At 36.9% G+C, this 24865-nt stretch overlaps 2 protein-coding genes and 1 long non-coding RNA gene across 4 annotated transcripts in view; 1 reads left to right on the forward strand and 2 right to left on the reverse strand.

Annotated features, from left to right (window-relative positions):
- Positions 1-11381, forward strand: part of KLHL28 (kelch like family member 28) — a 30283-nt gene extending 18902 nt beyond the window's left edge. The window contains exons 3-5 of the mRNA XM_084885206.1: positions 4672-5115; positions 7313-7521; positions 11062-11381. Coding sequence (XP_084741332.1) covers positions 4672-5115; positions 7313-7521; positions 11062-11225 — 817 coding nt within the window. The 3' untranslated portion in view covers positions 11226-11381. The remainder of the gene's footprint in view (positions 1-4671; positions 5116-7312; positions 7522-11061) is intronic.
- Positions 11382-11493: 112 nt separating this feature from the next.
- The window catches only part of DORIP1 (dopamine receptor interacting protein 1), a 42090-nt gene continuing 28718 nt past the window's right edge, over positions 11494-24865 (reverse strand). For both annotated transcript variants that reach the window (XR_014795140.1, XR_014795141.1), the window contains one exon: positions 11494-12573. The gene's annotated coding sequence lies outside the window, so the exon portion shown is untranslated. The remainder of the gene's footprint in view (positions 12574-24865) is intronic.
- Positions 13899-24865, reverse strand: part of LOC311623442 — a 764210-nt gene continuing 753243 nt past the window's right edge. The window contains exon 2 of the long non-coding RNA XR_014795149.1: positions 13899-13980. This is a non-coding gene — a long non-coding RNA (uncharacterized lncRNA). The remainder of the gene's footprint in view (positions 13981-24865) is intronic.

The raw sequence follows: 24865 nt of genomic DNA on the forward strand, positions 1-24865 counted from the left end.
TACAAACTTCATCTCTTCTGGGTACTTAGTAACTTTTCTAGTTTATGTCTTTTTTCTTTGTGATATCATTTGTATCTTTATTAGAGTCACACCAGGTCAGAGGAATTTATTATTGCTAGCTATATCAGAAGGTGGTAGAGGAGAGCTAGAAATCTGATGAGGGAGACTTAGGGCCAAGATTGGTTTTGAATGAATTCGGTTAATTAGAAGAACCACCAAAGAAAAAAGAAAAAGTAGGATATTGATACAAATCATAGACTTTATATGTAGTTTATTTTGTTCAATGTAAATTTTTGTAGTGACAGTAGTATAAAGTGCTTTCTTTCCTAATAACTTGGAGTTGTCAGACTATTTCTATGAAGAGCCAAAAAATAAATATTTTAAACTTTGTGGCCATATGGTCTCTGTTACAACTACTCAACTCTGCCATATGTGAGAGAAGTCATAGACAGTACATAAATGAATTATCATAGCTAGGTTCCAATAAAACTTTATTTACAGAAGAATTGATGAGCTGAATTTGGCCCATAACTGTATTTGCCAATCCCTGATTTAGAGCATTATACAAATAACTTTTATATATTGAAAATTTAACAGGATGTTATCTTTGCTTTTCCCTTGAAGGGAATTGCTTCATGAAAACTTTTGTGTTTGATATATTTCATGAATACTGTGGATTTCTTTCTGGCTATTTCCAAAAATTTAGTAGATTGCTTTCCCCACCTTAACGGTAGGCTATTTTATCAATGTCAACTGATATATTCTGTATCTTTTTTAAATATCTTTTTTATTGATTTTAGAGAGAGAGGAAAGAAGAGGGAGGAGGAGTTAGAGAGGGAAGGAGAGAGAGAGAGAGAGAGAAAGAGAGAGAAACATTGATGTGAGAAAGAAACATCAACCAGTTGCCTTCCGTACTTGTCCCAACCTGGGACCAAACCCACAACCCAGGCTGATTAGAAATGAAACCAGCAACTTTTTGGTGCACAAGGATGCACAGGACAACGTTCAATCAACTGAAGCACTGATCTTAATTTTCTATGCATTATTCCTTTGTGTTACAATTTTGCCGTATCTTTATGTGCCCCAATATATCCTTAGGTTTTAAACTTTTTTTTCTTCTTCTTTCTTTAAAGAATAGTTTATTGATTTTTAGGGAGAGAGGAAAAGAGAGGGAGAGAGAAACATCAATGTGAGAGTGCAACATTGATCAGCTGCCTCTTATATCCTCCTACCAGGGATTGAGGCCACAACCCAAGCATGTGTCCTTGACTGGGAATCCAACTGGCAAACTCCTGGTGCACAGGATGACACAAACTGAGCCATCATACCAGTCAGGGCTATACATTTTTATATAAATGAAGTACTATATATATATTTCAGATATGTGTTTTCTTGCTCAGCAGTAAGTTTATGTAGTTTCATTGGTGTGTGGTATTATGTGGACATAATACAATACTTTCTACATGTTATATATTAATATATAAATTATAAAAATAAATTAAAATGCTACACACATGTATAAAAGTTCATGAATTCTAAATGTACAGCTTGGAATTAACACATGAACATTACAAACTAGATAAAGAAATAGGCTCAAACAGAGGGAGCCGGAGATGTAAGGCGGAACCCCGGGGAAGTGGTGAAAGGAGGTCCCGGAGGCGCGCACATTGCACGCAGAGAAGGGACGGTTGGCTGTGCCGCGGGAAGGAGACAGGGGCTCCAGACTGCTCTGAACGCCACCTCCAACTCCACTTCCAACTGAACTGAACCCCAGTTCCGGGCTCATTGGGGTAGAGCCTAGACTGTTTGGTAGCAGGTGAAAATCTAGGGCACCTTTCTCTCAGAGGTGCTTGCAGCGAGTACTGAAGGACCCTGGGGAATACTGAGACTCAGGAGCCGCATAGGGCGGGGCTGACAGAAGCCAAGGCTGTAGGCTCCACCCTGAAACCCCACCCTATCCAAGCAGAACACAGACTTTTAAGGCTACCAACTCAGGGAAGCTGCGAAAATGCCTAGACAAGAAAATAGATCACAAACGAAAGAAATGGAGGACAAAAAGCGACTGGATATTGAGTTCAAATCTACGCTTATAAGGTTTTTCAAGAATTTCCTAGAAGAGGTCGATAAGACCTATGAGGATATGAAAAGGGATCAACTAGAATTAATAAGGGATCAACAAGAAATAATACGGGATCAACAAGAAATAAAGAATACATTGTCTGAAATAAAAAATATTATACAGAGTCCTAAAAACAGAATGGAAGATTGCAAGAATCAGTCAAAGATTTGGAACATAAAGAGCCAGAAGACACTCTTCCGCAGAAGCAAGAAGGCAAGAGAATCCAGAAAATTGAAGATAATGTAAGAAACCTCTGGGACAACTTCAAGCGAACCAACATCAGAATTATGGGGTCGCAGAAGATGAGAGAGAGCAAGATATCGAAAACATACTGGAAGAAATAGTGACAGAAAACTTCCCCCACTGGGTGAACGAAATAGACTTACAAGTCCAGGATGCACACAGAACTCCAAACAAAAGGAATCCAAAGAAGACCACACCAAGACTAATCATAATTAAAATTCCAAGAGCAAAAGACAAATAGAGAATATTAAAAGCAGCAAGAGCAAAGCAGGTAGTTACCTATAAAGGAGCACCTATATGATTGTCAGCTGATTTCTCAACAGAAACCATGCAGGCCAGACGGGAATGGCAAGAAATATTCAAGGTAATGAATAGTAAGAACCTACAGCCAAAAATAATCTACCCAGCAAAGCTATCAGAATCGAAGGCCAGATAAAGAGCTTCACCAATAAAAAAAAAGCTAAAGGAGTTCATCACCACCAAACCAGAATTATATGAATTGCTGAAGGGGGTTCTTTTGGAAGAGAAAGTAAATAAAGATAAAAATTATGAACAACAAATACGTAACTATCAACAAGTGAATCTAAAAACCAAGGAAATTAAAAAAAAAACAACTGATGAACAATATCAACTGTTGAATATGATAGAATCAGAGGTATGGAAGGGGAGTGAACTGACGATTCTTGGGTAAAAGGGGAGTGGGGGATGTGGGAAGAGACTGAACATAAACTGTGCACCTATGGATGAGGACAATGGGGGGTGGGGAAAGGGCAGAGGGTGGGGTGGGAACCTGGTGAAGGAGAGCAATGGAGGGGTGGGGAAAAAAGAGAAACATTTGTAATAATATGAACAATAAAGATTTACTTAAAAGAAATGTTTCTGAACTTCATATGAATGAAACTATAGGCAATCCTCAGGTTATGTCGGACTTGACTTAAGTCGTTTCGTAGTTACATCACCATCTCCCATTTATTTATTTAAAAAAAAAAAAAAAGTCCCGTCATTTCGACGTATGTACGTATGTGCTTTATTTTTTTATTTTATTTATTTACCACAAGTAAAGATCAGGAATTATCTTTTTTTTAACTTTTTACTGTTTCACTTCATTACTGCTGTGTATGTGCTTCATGTGAGTGATATAGGTGCTTATGTAGGTGGGTTCCTACTTAATGGCGAAATCATGTTGCATTGCACCGTAGGAATGGATCTCCAACATAACCCGAGGACCTACTGTATACAGAATATAATTTTCTCAATTTTGGCTTCTTTCCTTCAATGTTATATGTATAAGATTTATTTCTGTTGCATGTAGCTGTAATTTGTTTATTTTCATTGCTGTGTACTATTCTCTTGTATAATATGCCACAATTTATCAATTTATTTTTGTTGATGAGCATGTGGAACATTTAAAAACATCGAGTTTTTAACTACTACAAATCATACATCTGTGAACATCCTTGTACATATATATCTGTGTACATTTCTCTTGGGTACTAGTATATCTTAGGAATGGAATTGCTCAGTTATAGGGTGGATAGATCATCTTATTTATTCACTAGAGGCCCAGTGCACAAAATTCATGCACTAGGGAGGGGGCTGTCCCTCAGCTTGGCCTGTGCCCTCTCGCGCAGTCTGGGAACTCTCGCGCTTTGCCACCCCTCTGCTCACTGCTCCTTACTACAATACTTGGCTTGCTGCTCCTTAGTTCTGCCACAGAGGCAGGAGAGGCTCCTGCCACCTCCACTGCCCTCACCAGCTGTGAGCCCAGCTTCTGGCTGAGCGGTGCTCCCCCTGTGGGAGTGTACTGACCACCTGGGGGCAGCTCCTGCATTAAGTGTCTGCCCCCTGGTGGTCAGTACACGTTATAGAAACCAGTTCCAAAGTTTGGTCAGTTTGCATTTAGGGTTTCATTATATAGGATTCTTTCTTTTGATGGATGATTGTGTTGTGCTGCTATGAAAATTTCTGTATTTGTGGCCTGGTGTAAAACTATAATACACATTCATAGAATACATATACAGGAATGAAATTGCTGCCAGGTGTGTATATCTTCAAATTTACCAGAAAATGTGAAATCATTTTCCAGGGTTGTTTTGCCAGTTTACACTCTCACCAACAGAGTGTTTATTCCTTGCTCCACATCCTTGTCAGTAGTTATTATCTGACTTTAATTTTTTTACCAATCTGGAAAGTGTGTCATGGTTTATTGTGGTTTTAATTTCATGTCCCTGATTACTAATGAGATTAAACATTTTTGTTGATGGACCATTTTGATTTTTAAAATTTAATGTTTTCTGCTTATTCTTTAGTGTGGAGATGTACTTTCCTCAGAATGACTCTTGGATTGGTTTGGCACCCCTAAACATGCCTCGCTATGAATTTGGAATATGCGTTTTAGACCAAAAAGTGTATGTTATAGGTGGTATTGAAACTGATGTGCGTCCTGATTTCAATGTCAGAAACCATGAAAATTCAGTAGAATGCTGGAATCCTGATACAAATACCTGGACTTCTCTCGAGAGAATGAATGAGCACCGAAGTACCCTTGGAGTAGTAGTACTTGCGGGAGAACTTTATGCCCTAGGTGGCTATGATGGACAGTCTTATTTACAGTCAGTAGAGAAGTATATTCCCAAATTAAGAAGATGGGAACCCGTGGCACCAATGACTACAACACGAAGTTGTTTTGCTGCAGCTGTGCTGGATGGAATGATATATGCCATTGGTGGGTATGGTCCCGCCCACATGAACAGGTACTTAACTTAATCAAGCTGTAGATTTTTAAAGTATTATTAACAATGATTTCTGGCTTTTAAACAATTTGTGTATAAATTAACTTCCCCTTTTAGATTTTAAAGTAATATTAATAAACATTTTGAAAATTTAATCTGCCCTATGAGTATAATTGTTTACCTGGGGATTTAATACAAACCTAAGAGTCAAATGCCTCTTACTAAATTTTATATTCATTCAATTAATATAAATGGATAGATATTAAAATTCAGAAATCTGAAAGTCAGATTAAGTTAGACAACTAGATTTTGGGTGGTGTGTGTGTGTAAATGGTCTTTTATTGCATTGCTTAATATAATAAAAAAGTGAAAAATGCAATTCCTATATGCTTATACTATGTATATATATATATGTATATTTTAAAATATATATTTAAAAGTATATTATTTAAAAATATCCTCATTTGAGGATATTTTTTCCATTGATTTTTAGAGAGTGGAAGGAAGGGAGAGAGAAAAAGAAACATCGATGTGAGAGAGACGTGTTAATTGGTTGCCTCTGCACCCAACCAATACACACCTTTGACTGGAATTAAACCCGTGACCCTTCAGTCTGAGGGCCAACGTTTTTCCACTGAGCCAAACCGGCTAGGACCCAAGCATACATTTCTACTCTTTGAAAAGTTGCTGGCAGAGATTTATAAGATGAAAAGTTAAGTATTTTAGTTATGAGGTACTCTGGAAGTTTTAAGTTTTTGCTACAGTTTATTGATTTTTACCCAGTGATTTTGCTCTAAAGGTTTTTATTGTGGTGTCCTTTCAGAAAGTTATAATTTAGTCTATATTCTAGTCTAGTCCACAGTCTAGTCTCTATCCTAAATCCAGAATTAAGTTACTGACATTCAAATGCTTTAGGATCTGCCGAAACCGGTTTGGCTCAGTGGATAGAGCATTGGCCTGTGGACTCAAGGGTCCCGGGTTCGATTCCGGTCAAGGCATGTACCTTGGTTGCAGCAGCTGATTGATGTTTCTGACTTTCTATCCCTCTTCCTCTCTGTAAAAAAAATCAATAAGATATACTTAAAAAAAAAAAAAAAAAGAAAAAAAAAAGAAAGAAAGAAAAAAAAAAACCACCAAAACCGGTTTGGCTCAGTGGTAGAGCGTCGGTCTGCGGACTGAAAGGTCCCAGGTTCGATTCCGGTCAAGGGCATGTACATTGGTTGTGTGCACATCCCCAGTAGGGGGTGTGCAAGAGGCAGATGGTCGATGTTTCTCTCTTCGACGTTTCTAACTCGCTCTCCCTCTCCCTTCCTCTCTGTAAAAAATCAATAAAATATATATATAAAAAAAGAAAAAACCCCAAATGCTTTAGGATCTTTTGAGAGGTTAGATTAAGACCAGAACAAGCTTAAGAAGTTTGTCTTTGTGCTGCTTCAAGGCAAAGCATAGGCTACATGGCCTTCCGGAATGTTTTAGGGAAGCTCTTTTAGAAATTCTGATTTGATTCAGTTTCCCATAGACTAGCTTGAAAATGCCAAATATTCTCCGAAATGCAGATTTGTCTTATTTCCTTGAATTTTCCTAAATTAACTCTGAGATTATTATGATTAGCCAATTTGTCCTATGAAATCTACAGTGTTTGCTTTCCAGTAAATCACTGTGAATTCTCCTGTAAGAAAAAATTCCTATTCTTTCCCTCTTTCCCCTTTTTCTTGGCTGTGTAGAAGAAGACTCTTAGAATATATTTATATTCAGTTTATGATTTTCAAAGTTTTTCCCCATGCATACTCATTTGACTATTCTTCTATAGGTCCTTTGAGGTTGAATTATTGCCATTTTTGCAGCTGAGAGGAAATATGACTTACCCAGTATTACAAATCCAAAGTGGTAGGACTATGGTTCATTCAGCTCTAAATATGGTACATTAAGCACTTGAACCCAGGTTTTCTGACTCCAAAAGTTCTGTAACATTAATATACCTTGCCGTTTACACAACATAATGGGATAACATATGGCTATTTTTCACCCATTATACAAGATAAACTTTTATCTCTGCAATCTCACCAGCAATATCAAAACATTTAGGACAAACTACTCTGGTTTTATATCTGACTATTTAACTTTTAAAAGTTCAAAGGTGGGGTTTAGTGTTGCTTTAGTAGAAAGAATAACACAAAGAATATGTGAATTAATTCTTTCTTTTGTTGAATATTTGCAGTGTGGAACGTTATGATCCAAGTAAGGATTCCTGGGAGATGGTTGCATCTATGGCAGATAAAAGGATCCACTTTGGTGTGGGTGTCATGCTGGGCTTTATTTTTGTGGTCGGTGGGCATAACGGTGTCTCACATTTGTCAAGCATTGAAAGATATGACCCTCATCAAAATCAGTGGACTGTGTGTAGACCAATGAAAGAACCCAGAACAGGTAATAATAATTTACTGATTTTGAATATATAGGACAACATTTTTATAGTGATGTTCTTGGAATATAATAATAAAGAGTATTACTTGTTCAGAAAAAAATACACTTTTGTGGTAAGCTTGCAAGACGAGATTAGATAAAATCACATAGATTTCTTTACTGTGGTTTTAATATGCCAGTGTGCATATTATTATTTCTTAAACTTGGAGAACACATTTTGAGATAAAATAGAATGTATTTTCTAGAAACTCTTTTTGTTCATATAACAAATGTCATCTTTTTATATGTTAGACACATACACACACACACAGAATCCTCTGATGTTCAATTTTGTTTTTTATTCATCACCACTTATATCTTCACTTTCAAATGTCCTCTCCTCCTCAAGTGGTATAGTCAAGAAAAGTCTGAATTTCAGGGTCCCTAGAGAAAAACAATTACATTAGAGAAAAGAAGAAATTATCTTTGAGTTCTATGTAACATCATTTGGAAAGTTTTAAATTACTGATGGAATATGTTAGTATTCTTTACATTTGTGACTTAAGAAACTTGTGAAACAAACATGCAAAGAAAACTGAAAGGAAAAATGGAATGAACTATTAGTTATTTACTATAGTTTGTGTAACATCATTGCAAGAGAAAGCCATAAAAAAGAGAATGTAAAACATTTAGGCAGCCTTGTTCTTTTTAAAACTATAAAATACAAAGTAAAAATTTTAGAGCATAAATTATGTAGCTCACTAGATACTTTTGAATTCTTTAATATATAGGTTTCCCCTGCTCCTCAAAAAAGAGCATTATTATGAAACCTTTTCTAAACCGAAGTGGCTAATGCCTAAAAGCAGATGGCGTGATGCTGAGATGCTGAGGGTAGTTCCCAGGGAAAGAATGTGGCAGTGTCCCCCTCGCTGCTTGGTGCATGCTGCCTCTGTAACAGTTTGCTGCAACAAAACAAATGCTGAATGCTAGCTTTGTTTTTTGTCATTTTTGTAAAAACAAAAATCCTCTTCAGATTTCTTTTGACTAGGGAACAGGTAAAGTGGACCCGTGAACAACATGAGTTTGAACTGCTTTAGTCTACATATACATGCTTTTATTTGTATGGCATTTTCTTCAAAAAATACTGTATATACTAGTATATTTTCTATTCATTATGATTTTCTTAATATTTTTTCTCTAGGTTACTTCATTGTAAGAATACAGTATATAATACACTTAATTACAAAATATGGGTTAGTCAACTGTTTATGTTATTGGTAAGGCTTCCAGTCAGTAGTAAACTCTTAAGTTTTGGGGGAATCAAGAGTTCTACTCAGATTTTTTACTGTGCAAGTGTTGGTACCCCTAACCCCTTCAGTATTCAAGGGTCAACTGTAATACAGGTCTTTTATAAAGCAAAATGGTGCAACACAAACTTTCAAAATATGAGGTCCGCATATTTGAAAACTTGATGAAAATGAATAATTTCTTGAAAAAATGTGAAGATATCAAATGAGAAGAAAACATATGAAAAGGTATATACTGCATTCTTCTTTTAAATGTTCGTTCATTATTCATTAAAAACGTTGAGGCCCTGGCTGGTTTGACTCAGTGGTTGGAGCATTGGCCATGGACTGAAGGGTCACAGGTTTGATTCTGGTCAAGATCACACACCTCAGTTACAATCTGGATTCCCAGTTCTGGTCTGTCACGTGTGGGAGGCAACCAATCAATGTGCCTCTCTCACCTCGATGCTTCTTTCTCTGTCTCTCCTCCTCCCTTCCACTTTCTCTAGTGGTTAATGGAGAAAATATTTTTGGGTGAGGGTTAAAAAAAACACACGTTGTGTTACAAACATTCCAATTCATAAACAGTTAAGATGGGTGGTATAGTACAGTGTTTTTCAACCTTTTTTGGGCAAAGGCACACTTGTTTCATGAAAAAAATCACGAGGCACACCACCATTAGAAAATGTTAAAAAATTTAACTCTGTGCCTATATTGACTATATATAAAGTAATTCTCTTGAATAGGAATCAAATAAACACAAAGAAAGTATTTTATAATTACTTTATTATGAAATATTAAGTAAACAAAATAGTGAAAAATTATAAAATTCTTGTCTTGTCTGCACCTACGGCACACCAGGCAACATCTCGCGGCACACTAGTGTGCCGCGGAACAGCGGTTGAAAAACGCTGGGATAGTATACTGCATCCTTTTTTTTTTTTACTCATCCAAGTCTTAAGTACTTACCATATGCACAATATTTCAGTGCAAATATTAAAGGAATGCAAAGACAAATTTTTAAATAGTGCCAACTCAAGGAGTTTGCAATCTAATAGTGACAGCTTAACACAAACTATAGGAAAGGAATTACTGCTTTATTTATTTATTTCTCTGTGTGTGTGTGTGTGTGTGTGTGTTGATCTTCACTCAGAAATACTTTTTTCCATTCATAATTTTCACTTTTTTACAAAAAGGAGGGAGGGAGGGAGGGAGGGAGGGAGGGAGAGAGAGAGAGCGGTGAGAAAGAGACATCAATTGGTTGCCTCCTGCACATGCTCCAACATGGACAGGGATGGAACCTGCACCCAAGGTACATGCCCTTGACTGGCTGGACTCAAGCCTGAGACCCTTTGGTGTGTGGGCTGATGCTCTAACCACTGAGAAATCCTGGCCAGAGCTACAGTTTTGAAAGAAAATGTTTTACTGATTTTAGAGAGAGAGAAAGGGAGAGGGGGAAAGAGATAGAAACTTCGATTGGCGGCCTCCTGCATGCCTCTATTGGGGATCAAGCCTGTAACCCAGGCAAGCGCTCGGACCGGGAATCCAACTGGAGTCCTCTTGATTCACGGGTTGATGCTCAACTACTGAGCCACACCCACTGGGACAGGGCTGCTTTTTAAAAATATTTTTCTGTAGTCTAGGAGAGAGACAGTACGATTGGAGAACAGAGATGAAGGAAGCCTTCAACTGTTACTTTACTTTAATATTCAGGGATATTTTCCCAGTGAGCTCATGTTATAAAATAAAATCCTAGTATGAAAATAGACCAAACAGCAGAACACAACCAGTCACTATGATGTGCACTGACCACCAAGGGGTAGACGCTCAATGCAGGAGCTGCCTCCTGGTGGTCACTGCACTCCCACAGGGGGAGCCCCACTCAGCCAGAAGCCAAGCGTATGGCTGGCGAGCACAGCAGCAGTGGTGGGAGCCTCTCCCGCCTCCGCTGCAGGCGGCGGTAAGGAGCGAGGGGTCCTGGACTGCAAGAACCCTGGACTGCGAGAGGGATGTCTGACTGCCGGCTTGGGCCTGATTCCTGGGGGTATCGGGCCTAAGCCGGCAGGTGAACATCCCCTGAGGGGTCCCGGACTGCGAGAGGGCACAAATGTGCATTGGGCCTCTAGTATTACTATTAATATATTGCTTGTATAATTAATAATAGATTATTGAAATGTATTTTAAGAAAACATTAAAATACAAATTCACTTATTTTTAGTGAAAAGTCTACTAGATGCTTAACGTGTATTTTCCCCCCATTTTTATTCACCTTTCCTAGGAGTTGGTGCTGCAGTAATCGATAACTACCTTTATGTGGTCGGTGGTCACTCAGGGTCTTCCTATCTGAACACCGTACAGAAATATGACCCTATCTCAGATACATGGCTGGATTCAGCTGGCATGATATACTGTCGCTGCAATTTTGGGTTAACTGCACTTTGACAAGTGTGGAGTCATGGAAATAGTGAGGTGAAGAACTTCGTGCCGCATGAAAGGATGCCTAATTTTCTGAAACCCCAAAGCTGCATTGCTTTGTTTTTAACTTGAAATGTCATGAAGACTCAACATTTTGTTGGGTACTTTGAACTGACAAGTAGCTTTGGTTGCTCTTGATTACACAGTGAACCAATAATCCAAAAAAAAAAAAAAAAAAGGAAAGATCTTGCCAATTGAATTGTGCACTTTTTCCTCTAATACTGGCATAAAGTAGTTTCTTTTAATGTTATTTATTGATTTTAGAGGAGGGGGAAGGGAGAGGACTAGAGTAGAAACATCGATTGGCTGCCTCCTGCATGCCCTACACTGGGGATTGAGCCTGAAACCCAAGCATGTGCCCTGACCAGGAATTGAACCAGTGACCTCCTGGTTAATGGATTGATGCTCAACCACTGAGCCACACCAGCTGGGCTGACATAAAGTAGTTTTATGTTCAAAAGTGTACATGTGAAAAACTTGCTTTATAAAAAATATTTTAGTTCTCTTCCTCAATATGCACCATGATTACTAGGATGAATGATGTTTAGATACTGGAGTGTAGTGAATGTCTGGATAGAGTACTGATACTGTCTTTTGGATATAAGTTCATATGCTTCACATTTTAAATAAAGGGCTGCTTTTTTTTGGTACTTTTAAGGGGTATAAATTATATGCTCTAGTGAATCACCTGGACATTCTTCCTGCTAAATGGCTTTATGGCTGGGGCTGTAATATCTTTGCAAGACAAATGTTTTTACTATCATATTTGGGAGCCTGTTAAAAGATATTTACTGTTTATATCTTTTTTATGTGGGCAGGTTAATGCTGGAAGAACTTATCCAGTTCTGCTATGCTAAGCATGGATAGAGTTAAGCACATCAGTTTATTTTTTTAGTAGTACAGCAAGCTTCCCAGTGTTGATACATATAAATGACAAATATTTAGTATCACCCTTTTTGCATATTGATTTTTTTCATATATTCTTATAATAATTTCAGGTTTTAAGACACTTGTTTGCTTTTTCAAAGTGTTTTTAGATATAAAAATGGTGCTAACGTAGGAGCTATAACAAGGCTATAACGATGTTCTTTTGGATGTTCAGTATGAAATTTGCATGACATGTTTTGATAGTATTTTCCATTTTGACTGGCTTGATTTATTTGTGATTATTAAAAATATTAGTGAATATACTAATGTTAACTTCCAAAAATTACCTAAATGCCTATGTTATGCTTCCCATGGTTCCTGAAAAATGATTTAAAGAAAGATACATTTTTTATCTCCTTTCTTCTTGTGCTAGATATTACATGTCCTCCTGTAATAACAAAAATATATGCATTAAATATAAAGCACTAGGCAATTATGCATTACTCTACATTTCTTGGTAACTGAATATTTTAAAGTCATTGAGGAAAACTGGAACTCGTTGTTTACTTGAGTAATGGTTCTAAATTTGGTTCTACTTTGACTAAAGAAATGATCTTTTAAAGCAAAATGGTTTGCTATTGCCAAGTGACAGCTTATTTAAAAGAAGTGGCTGATTGATTTTGTTTTAGCATGTTTTACTAAATGTCCATTAGACTTGAACACATTACCTTGCATTTTATTAGGATGTCGGTACTTTTATTTTTGTTACTATAGTAATTTCATTTTCTTTTCCATATATTTTTTTTTACTTTTTCATCATCTCTTTATAGATGAAAATTTGTAAGAAAAATTATACTGCATTCTTAAGTGCCATAAGGTTCTGAACTATTGTTAAGAAGCCATTTGTAATTATAAAACGTAAGTTAATTTGTTAGCATACATGTTATTACTTAAAAACTGTAGCTGGCAATTTGCTGTTTTCCTTGTTCTTCCATAAACTGCCAGTTATAGATTTAAATATATAATACCAAATTATTTAAAATCATCTTTAAACACAAGTAGTATCATGCTTTATGAATATTGTACAGATTATCAAACCTTGCAAATAATTTTTAGTCTCTTGTAAGTAAGAACTCAACAGGAGCTACTAATAAACTTCACAGGCTATTTTCTATGTTGCTTGTTTAAATCACAATGATATATAGCAATAACTTTTTAATTGATTTGAATAAATCTCTTGGATAGAAACAAGGTGCATTATTGTTATTGGCTTAGACTTTATTTAAAGAAAAGCATTTAAAATAGATTCCATCATATATTTGGTTTAAATTTCCAACTCAATTTTCGTTCTATTTATATCAATAAAGTTGTTAAATACATCCTGTTATTCTCTATTTAATCCTTTCTCCCTAGAAGGGAATTTGAAAGACTAGAAAATTATTTTATTGTAAGCAGCATTATACTACACATTTTATTTTAATTATGTTTTACTCAATGTATCATTGCCACTCTCAATATAAAATATATAAATCATTTGATAAATTAGATCAAAGGGATCTCTTGATTGTTGTTTTGGAAAAATTTGAATTTTATGTTGAAGAAGACTAAATGTGAAATATTTGGGGCTACAATCGAAGCCATATACCAGAGAAAAAATCATGAAAATCTATAAAATGAAGAGAAAAAAGAAAACAAAATTAGAAATATTTATTTCAGGTTTGCTAAAGCTGCTGTACTATTCATAACCATAGGTATTTTTTTAAATTTTTAAAAATATTTTATTGATTTTGTACAGAGAGAAAGGGAGAGAGATAGTTAGAAACATCAATGAGAGAGAGTCATCGATCAGCTGCCTCTTGCACACCCCCTACTGGGGATATGCCGGCAACCAAGGTACATGCCCTTGACTGGAATCGAACCCGGGTCCCTTCAGTCCCCAAGCCAATGCTCTATCCATTGAGCCAAACCGGTTTCGGCCCATAGGTATTAATGTGATTTGACAACTAATAACTTTACAGTAGAACCTTCTTGTACAGATTTGTGAGAAGTTTTATGAATACTCTGCTGATAATTGTGAATTTAAAGTCACATGTTTCTTATGCTAAAGAGGATAAAGATATTTGATTATAAATTCACTGGGTTAAATATGCTAGACATAATCCTATCTAATAAAAGAGTAATATGCAAATTGACCATCACTCCAAGACACAAGATGGCCTGCAGGGGAGGGCAGTTGTGGTTGGTTAGGGTTGGCAAGGCCAGAAGAGGAGGGCAGTTGGGAAAGACCAGACCTACAGTGGAGGACAGTTGGGGGGGGGGACCAGGCCAGCAGGGGAGGACAGTTGGGAGGGACCAGGCCAGCAGGGGAGGGCAGTTAGGAGTGACTGGGCTGTTAGAGGAGGGCATTTTGGGGGAACCAGACCTGTAGGGAAGGGCAGTTGTGGGCGATCAGCCCAGAAGAGAGGGCAGTTAGGGGTGACCGGGCCAGCAGAGGAGGGCAGTTGGGAGGGACCAAGCCTGCAGGGAAGGACAGTTAAGGGTGACCAGTCTGGCAGGGGAGAGCAGTTAGGGGCAATTGGTCCAGCCAGGGAGCAGTTAGGCAGAAATGGTTAGGGGCAATCAGACAGAAGCAGGCAGGCGGTTATGAGCCAACTGTCCTGGATTGTGAGAGGGAAGTCCAGTGGGATGGGGCCTAAACGGGCAGTCAGATTATCCCTCAAGGGGTTCCAGATTGGAGAGGGTGCAGGCTGGGCTGAGGGTACTCCCCCATGCACAAATTTCATGCACAGGGCCTCTAGTTTTATATAATCACGGAGGAGACAGCTATAATTAAGATTGCCCACAAATATTTTTTTTAAGTGGTTGTGAGATTATCTAATCAGTTGGAAGATAATTGTCTTTTATGATTACTTTATGAGGACATAACCCGTTCGGAATGTTTGGCTATTTAGTATTAGTTGAATACAGTAATAGAACTTAAGTGATTTTTAAAGTAGACCAAAGGCTATTTATGTACATTCTATATGTTATTGCTAATATTGTTTTAGATATGAATGAATATAAAATTATAGGAAGTGGTATCAAATGATAGAAAAATAGCATTCATTAGGTTTTGAAAATTATTTTGATACCTTGACAAAAATGGAGGGTCTACTTTCTGTATGGGATATTGTGCTAGATGCTATAGAGGCTAAAAATAGAAATAAGATATAGTTTTTTCACTCAAAGAATAAAATATAGTGAGGGAGACCTATACCCAAATAACTATAGTGATAAAGTGTGAATCTAATTCCTTATCGCCAACACCACAGTAATTAGTGACCCAGTTTATGTATAAACATTTGTATCCTTTCATGTTCAGTTAGGTTTTATTGGCATGAAAAAGATTTATAAAAACAAACAAACAAATAACATCTATAGAATTTCAAATTCCCTGGAATTTGATAATATATTTTTGAGTAGGTAATAAAATCATAGAAGCTTAAAAAAATACTGTATTATCAATGCTCTGGCTGATATTGAAGGAAATATATGTACATTTAATGTTGTGTTTTTAGTTTTGATGTTGGATTTCTGATATTGTCACCTAAGTGCTCATTTTCAGGAAAATCAGATTCCACCATAAATATACTGCTTAAAGTTCAATAAACTTGTGATAACCTCTGTAGTTTGAAAGTTAAAGAATGATAAGATATCACCTGTCAAGTTAACATCCAGTTCTACCTTTTAACCTTTTTTTTCTTTGTAAAACAGCACTTTAATTAGACATTTAATTAGATGCAATTATTCTGTGGCTGGATAGATATTGGATTTTCACTTACAGTATACTGATTCAGTGTTGATAAATATTTGAAGAGTGAGGACTACAGTAAGTTTTAAAACTATAAGTTTACAAGTTTTCTTATGGGTGTGAATATGGAGTCAAATAAAAATCCAGTTTACATCTCTGCAGAGAGAAACATTGTTATCCATATGTCTTTTATATTACACATATTTAAGTAGGGATATTTATTGTTACTTTTGTCAAGTTATCTTATGTAAGTCCCATTTATTTTAAAATACCAAGCAAAAAGTTCCAAGTTTGCCTTAAAATACAAGTGAAAATAAAGAACTGGATAATAATGCCTATATTTTTGCCTTATGAATTGTGCTGTATCATAAACCAGAGATGGTTTTAATTTTAACAGAATTCCAAAATTTTATAGAGGTAGAGTACTATATATGTACTGTCTTGCAAAGAATGTGATCTAATGTGGATTATGTTAATATTTAAATGTTTTTATATCTGTATTTTACCTCTGAATAGTTATCTTTTTAGCATCAGGGTTTCATTTTAATTTTGTTTACATAGTTAAGTGGCATTAACTTGTTGAAGGTTGTATTCTTTTGTCTTATTTTAAAAGTTCTTTGTATGTACTATTGTGGTAATGCTAATGACTATGTTTAGAATAAATTTGAAAAACATGACTTTGTATGTGTCAATTGTTGTGAACTGACCTAAACTAACTTCTTTATGCTCCACTCTTAGGTGGTTCTTGGTAGAGAGGTAGTAGTCACAAAAGTTGAGGTAGATGTAGAATAGCCATTCATTCACACACTTACTAAAGAAATATTTATTAGCAAAGTGGGCATAAGAGTTCAGTGGGTAAGTTCAATGCTGTTCCTGCTTTCTATCCCTTAGATTCTCTAACCCAGTGGTTGGCAAACACATTAGTCAATAGAGCCAAGTATCAACAGCACAACTGAAATTTCTCTTGAGAGACAATTTTTTTAAACTTAAACTATATAGGTAGGTACATTGTTATCAACTTTCATTGGTATTTTGTGGAAGAGCCACACTCAAAGGGCCAAAGAGACGCATGTGGCTCACAAGCCGCAGTTTGCCAACCACTGCTCTAACCAGTCTTTAAGAAGGTTTACTTGAGGCAGACAAGGTAGCAGTCCAGAAGATTTTGTTATCTTATGGCCAGAGTCAGGTAACCAGCAGCCTTCCTTAAAGGAATTGTAAACTATAGATTTGAATGGATTCAAATAACCTGTCCTGCAAGAATTGGAAATGTCTCATATTTTTAGATAACCCACAGTCTTGAAAAGGGGCTTTTACTTTCATTCTTGTTTGTTTTTGTTTTGTTTTGTTTTTGTTTGTTTTTTGTTTTAGAGAAACTGGAGGGGAGGAGGAGAGATACAGAGAGAGAAACATCACATAGATTGGTTGCCTCCTTCACAGGCCCCAGCCAGAGCCAGGGATTGAGCTTTTAACCAGGATACATGCCATAATCCAGAATCGAACCTGGGACCCTTAATTCTGCAAGCCAACACTCTGTTCACTGAGCCAAACTGGCCAGGACTCATTTTTGGATTTTAATGTGTTTTTTTTTGTGTGTGTGTGTTTTTCCTTAGCCTATAAGTTTTGGTTTCTATCAAGATGGCAGGGAGTAGGTGGATGTTACACTCACCTCCTAAGACCAAACTGTCATCACTGTGTCTCATATCTATCAATAAGAGCCCAAGACCCAGCACTAGCACCAACCTGCCTTGCTTCACAGGTGGGCCTCACCTGGGCAATTCCAAGCTCAATACAAATATCGGCCATTTGCAGATTGCTCTGTAGCTCTTGCCAGATGGCCCCCAAGCAGTGGCTGACTTTGACATTCCTGGGAGGCCTCAGAGCCAGTGTAGGTGAACAGCTTCAGACCATACCAGATTAGAACTCTACACAGACACAAGCAACATAATCAAGAGGCAGACTCAGTGAGCACTAAAGCCCCATTGAAGCAAGTCCTGCTCCATAGGGGTATCTCCTGCACAGCAGCTCTTTCACTGCAGTGGCAACTTGTCCTCAGACCCAATTAGCCTGGAGGTCAATTCCTCTCAGTAACATCAACAGCAATTAAGGCTCAACTGCAACAAGACTTTTCACACAGCCCACAAATGACACACCTAGATCTCAGCTCAGGTGACTGGGGAGGCTGAGCCACTGGGTCTTACAGGACCCCTACCACATAAGGTTACTCTACCAATTCTAGGAGACATGGAAGCTCTACCTAATAAATAGAAACAAACACAGGGAAGCAGTCAAAATGTGGAGACAGAAACATGTCATGATGGTTATAAGGTTGCTCAAGGATCTTAATGAGAACTTGCTTCAAGGGACTAAGTGAGACTTTCAAAGATCTTAGAATTTCAAAGACATGAAAAAGGACAAGTCAGAAGTTAAGCATGCACTAACTGAAAGAACAATTTACAGGGAATCAACAGTAGAGTAGTGGATCCGAGAATATGAGGAAGCAAAAAACACCCAATCAAAAGATTTAAAAAAAAAAAACCACACACACACACAAACAAAAATATGAAAATAGTGTAAGAAGCCTCTGGGACAACTTCAAATGTACCAACATTTGCATTATGGGGGTGTCAGAAGGAGAAAAGAGAGCAAGATATTGAAAACCTATTTGAAGAAATGACAGAAAACTTTCCCTTCTCTTCACGGAAATAGACTTAAAGTCCAGGAAGTGCAGAGTCCCAAACCAGATGAACCCAAAAAGACCCACACCAAAACACATAATTAAAATGCCAAATGCTAAAGTCAAAGAATCTTAAAAGCAAGAGAAAAGCAGTTACCTACAACGGAGGGTCCATAGAACTGTCAGTTGATTTCTTAACAGAAACCATGCAGGCCAGACAGAGTGGCAAGAAATATTCAAAGCGATTAATAGCAAGAACCTACAACCAAGATTACCCAGCAAAGTTATCATTCAGGATTGAAGGTCAGGTAAAGAGCTTCACAGATAAGAAAAAGCTAAAGGAGTTCATCACCACCAAACCAATATGACATGAAATATTGAAGGGTATTCTTTAAGATGAGGAAGGAGGAGGAAGAAGAGCAGGAAGATGAGGGGGAGGAGGAGAGGGAGGAGGAGGAAGAAAATATCAACAATTGAATCTAAAAATCAAAATAAACACATATAATGAACAAAATAAAATGATGAATAAGATAGAACCAGAGGCATGGAACAGACTGACGAATCTCAGAGGAAAGGGGGAAGGGGCACAAAAAGAAATTAACCAAAGATCTTATTTGCATATATGCATTTTCTATGAACACAGACAATAAGGTGGTGAAGGCCTGGGGCAGGGCTGGAACCAGGTGGAAGAGGGTAATGGGGGGAAAGAGGGAATACTCTCAATAATAGAGATTTAAAAACTAAACAAATGAAAACAAACATATCCAGACTCATCAAGAAAAAGAGAGCTCCCTAGCTGATTTTGCTCAGTGGGTAGAGTATTAGCCTGCGGACTGAAGGGTCTCGGGTTTAATTCCGGTCTAGGACACATACCTCTCCCTGGCCCTGGCACCTGCAGGAGGTAACCAATAGATATTTTTCTGTCTCTCCCCCTCTTTTCCACTATTTCTAAAAAGCAATAGAAAAATATTCTCAGGTGAGGATTAAAAATAGATAACCTTTAAAAAAAAAAAAAAGAAAGAAAGAAAGAAAGAAAGAAAGAAAGAAAAGAAAAGTAAGGATCAAAATAAATAAAACCAGATACAAAAGAGAAATTACAACTAATTCCACAGACTTGCAAAGGGTTGTAAGAAAATATTATGAACAATTATACCATAGATCAACAAATAGGACAATCTGTACAAAATGGATAAATTATTAGAAATGCTCTTCCAAAACTGAACAGGAACATTCAGAAAATCTGAATACACAGATCACAACTAATGAAATTAAAGCAGTAATAATTAAAAAAAAAACTGCCAACAAACAAAAGTCCTGGACCTAATGGATTCCCAGGTGAATTTTACCAAATATTAAGAGAATAACATCAATCTTTTTCAAAATATTCTAAAAAATTCAAGAGGAAGAAAGACTTCCAAGCTAATTTTATATGGCCAGCATTATTCTAATTTCAAAACCAGATAAAGATAATACAAAAAATAATAAAATTCTAAGCCTATATCCCTGATTAACATAGATGTTAAAATTCTCAACAACAAATTATTAGCAAACCAGCCATGGCCAGATAGCTCAGTTGGTTAAAGCATTGTCCTCATATGCCAGAGTTGCCAGTTCGATCCCTGGTCAGGGCACATATATTAATCAACCAATGAATGTATAAATTTGTGGAGCAACAAGTGATTTCTCTGTCTCTCTTTCTCTCCCCCACTTCCTCTTTCTCTAAAAAATAAAAATAACATATATAATAGTACATGCATTAAAAAATACTATAAAATCATCCCCAGCAATACATTAGAAACATCACACACCATGATTAAGTGGGTTTTATTCTGAGGATTAAACATTGGCTCAATATCCACAAAACAATGAGTGTGATATATCACATAAACCAAAAGGAATTTTAAGAATCATATAATCATATCAATAGATGCAGAAAAAACTTTGATAAAGTCCAGCACCTACTTAAGATTAAAGCTCTCAGCCAAATGGGAATAGAAGGAACATATATGAACACAATAAAGGCCATAGATGACAACCCACAGCCAACATTATACTCAATGGGCAAAAACTATAAGCATTTTTCTTAATATCAGGGACAAGACAGGGATATCTGCTTTTACCACTCTTTTATTTTGAGAGAAAGAAAGGGAGAGAGAGAAATAGAAACATAGATTTGTTGTTCCACTTCTTTATGCATTCAGTGGTTGATTCTGGTATGTGATCTTATTGGGATCAAACCTGCAAACTGACATATTGGGACAATGCTCTAACCAACTAAGCTGCCTGGCTAGGGTTTTTATTTTTTATTTTTCTGTTTTCACCACTCCTACTCAGCATAGTACTCAAAGTCCTAGCCACAATAATCAACAAAAAGAAGAAATAAAAGGCATCAAAATTAGAAAAAAGTAAAACTGTCATTATTTGCAGATGATATGATACTGTATCTAGAAAACACAAAAGTTTCCACCAAAAAAAAAAATAAATAATAATACTAGAACTGATAAACAAATTCAGCAAAGTAATAGGATACAAAATAAATATCCAGATATCAGTTGGATTTTTATACACCTCCTAGGGGCCTGGTGCACAAATTCATGCACAGGCGGGGTCCCTCGGCCTGGCCGGCGATCAGGTCAATTTGGGCTGTATTGCCCAATCTCAATGGGGTGTCTCGCCCAGTCCCAATTGAAGCCAATTGGGGCCTGCTGGCCAGAGGGAGAGACTGTGGGAGGTTGGCTGGCCCCGGGAGGTTGGCTGTGGGAGCACATTGACCACCAGGGGGAAGCTCCTGCTTTGACCATCTGACCCTTGGTGATCAGTGTGCATTATAGCTACTGGCTGGTCATTTAGTTGTAACAATCTCTTAGGCTTTTAAATATATAGATATTGAACCATCAGAAAGGGAAACTAAAAAACAGATACATTCACAATTGTTTCAAAAAGAATAAGTTACCCAGGAATAAATTTAACCTAGGATGTAAAAGGTCTGTACTTGGAAAATTATAAGACACTTGGAAAATTATAAGACACTCAGAACAAATATTCCAAAAATTTATATGTACCCCCCAAAACAACAACAACAACAACAACAACACACACACACAAGAAAAAAAAACAGAATAGCCATAGCAATCTTGAGAAAAAAGTACAAAGTTGAAGAAGTCACACTACCTGATATCAAATTATACTATAAGGCCATAGTAATCACAACAGCATAGTACTGACATAAAAAACGGACATATAGATTAACTAGAAGCCCAGTGCACAAAATTTGTGCGCTTTGGTGTGTGTGTGTGGGGGGGGGGGGTGGTCCTTCACAGACAGGCCTGTGCCCTCCCACAGTCTGGGAGCCTTCAGGGGATATCTGACTACTTAGTGCTGCCGCAGAAGCAGGAGAGGCTCCCACCACTGCCCCTGCACTTGCCAGCCATGAGCCCTGCTTCTGACTGAGCAGTGCTCCCCATGTGGGAGCACACTGACACCAGGGGGCAGCTCTTGTATTGATCAACTGCCCCCTGGTGGTCATTGTGTGTCATAGTAACTGGTCATTCTGCTGTTGGACCAAAACCAGTTCTCTGACATCCCCAGAGGGGACCCAGATTGCAAGAGGGTGCAGGACAGGCTGAGGGACCCCACTCGTGCATGATTGGGGCTGCAGAGGAATGCAGGAGGTTGGCCATCCAGGGAGGGACTACAGAAGGGCTCTGGGGTATGTCCGGCCCATCTTGCTCAGTACTGAGCAGCTGGACCCCAGCAGCAAGCTAACATACTGGTCAGAATGTCTGTCCCCCTGGTGGTCAGTGCATGTCATAGTGACTGGTCAACCAATCAACTGTCTGCCCCCTAGTGGTCAGTGCACATCATAGTGAGCAATTGAGCAGCCTTAGCATATCATTAGCATATTAAGCTATGATTGGTTGAACCACTGATTGGACGACTTGACACTTAGCATATTAGGCTTTTATTATATAGGATGGAATAGAACACAGCCCAGAAATAAACCCACACCTTTATGGTCAAATAATATTTGACAAATGATGCAGGAACATACAATGGAGTAAAATAGTATCTTCAATAAATGGTATTGGAAAAATTGGGCAGATACATGCAAACAAATGAAACTAGACTACCTTATTATGCCATAAAATCAAAATGGATTGAAAACTTAGATGTTAGACTCAAAACCCTAAAATGTCTAGAAGAAAACAGGTAGTAAAATTTCAGACATTTCTTGTAGCAATATTCTTTTCTAACATATGTCCTCATGCAAGGGAAGTCAAAGAAAAACTAAACTAACGAGAATGCATGAAACTAAAAAGTTTTTACCCAGAGTAGGAAACCATCAACAAAATGAAATGACAACCCACTGAATGGCTTACAAATACATCTGCTAAGGGGTTAACATCCACAATTTATAAAGAACTTATAAAACTCAACACACACACACACACACACACACACACACACAAAAACAAAAGACCTGAATAGACACTTCTCCAAAGAAGACATACAGATGGCCAATAGACATATGAAAGATGCTCAATGTCCCTAATCATCAGATAAATCCAAGTTAAAACAAAATCAAATATCTCCCATCTGTGAGAATGTCTAAAATTAATAATTCACTAAATAACAAGTGCTGGGGAGGATTTGGAGAAAAGGGAACATTTGTGCACAGTGCTGGTGGGAATGCAGAATGGTACAACCATGTGTAAAGCAATATAGAGTTATCTCAAAAACTTAAAAATGGAACTGGCTTATGATCCAGCAACTCCACTTCTGGGACTATAGATCATACAAAGAAATCCAAAACACTAATTTAAAAAAATACATGTAAAAAACCAAGGGTCTACAATCAAGGCTACTTTACCCAGCAAGGCTATCATTTAAAATCGAAGGAGAAATAAAGAGCTTCCCAGACACAAAAAAAACAAACTACAGGAGTTTGTTACCACCAAATGTTACAAGAAATATTAAAGCGCTTGCTTTAGGAAGCAAAAGAAGTGGGGAGGAAACCAAACAAACAGAGGGACATAGTTAAGAAATAAAATGGCAATAGATACATAACTTATCAATAATCACTTTAAATGTAAATGGCTTAAGTGCTTCATTAAGAAAACATAAGGCAGCTGAATGGATAAGAACACAAGACATGTATATGCTGTCTTCAAGAGACCCACCTCAGAATGAAAGATACACATAGAATAAAAGTAAAGGGATGGAAAAAGATGTAAATGAAATGAAAATAAAGGTTGGGGTAGTAATACTTATATTTGATAAAATATAACCAATGCTAAAATAAGAGACAAAAAAAGCACACTACAAAATGATAAAGAAAGCAATCTCACAAGAAGATATAACCCTTGTAAACATTTATGCACACAATATAGGAGCACCTAAATATGTAAAGCAAATTTTTATGGACATAAAGGGAGAGATTCACAGTAATTCAGTTATAGTAGGAGATTTTAACACCCCATTGACATCAATGGATAGATTTTCCAGACAGAAAACCAACAAGGAGACAGTAGCTTAAATGACATACTATATCAAATGGATTTAATTGTTATCTTCAGGGTATTTCACCCAAAACAATAGAATATACATTCATTTCAAGTGCACATATAACATTTTCTAGGATAGACCATATGTTATAACACAACACTAGTGTCAATAAATTTAAGAAGATTTAAATCATTTCAAGCATCTTCTCTGACCATACTGTTATGAAGCTTGAAACCAATCACAAGAAGAAAATGGAAAAACTCACAAAGACATATATGTAAAATAACATGTTAAGTAATGAATGGGTTAACAATGAAATTAAAGAAGAAATCAAAAGATACCTTAAAACAAATTGAAATGAGAACACAACAACCCCAAACCTGTGTGACACAGGAAAAACAATCCTAAGAGGGAAATTCACAGTATTACAGACCTATCTCAGTAAACAAGAAAAATCTCTAATAAACAATCTAACCTTACACTTAAATAAACTTAAATATGAACAACAAAGTCCAGAGTGAGTATAAAAAAATGAAATAATAAAGATCAGAGCAGGAATAGGTGAAATAGTCTAAAAAAAAAAAAACCCAATACAAATGATTAATGAAATCAAAAGCTAATCTGTTAAAAAGATAAATAAGATTGACAAACCTTTAACCAGACTTATCAGGAAAAAAATAGAGAGGACCCCAATAAATATAATAAAAAATGAAAACGGAGAAGTAACAATGGATACTAAAGAAATATAAAGATTTGTAAGAAAATATTATG

This window comes from Pipistrellus hanaki, assembly GCF_964339955.1.
Source record: "Pipistrellus hanaki genome assembly, chromosome: 1".
Lineage (NCBI taxonomy): Eukaryota > Metazoa > Chordata > Mammalia > Chiroptera > Vespertilionidae > Pipistrellus > Pipistrellus hanaki.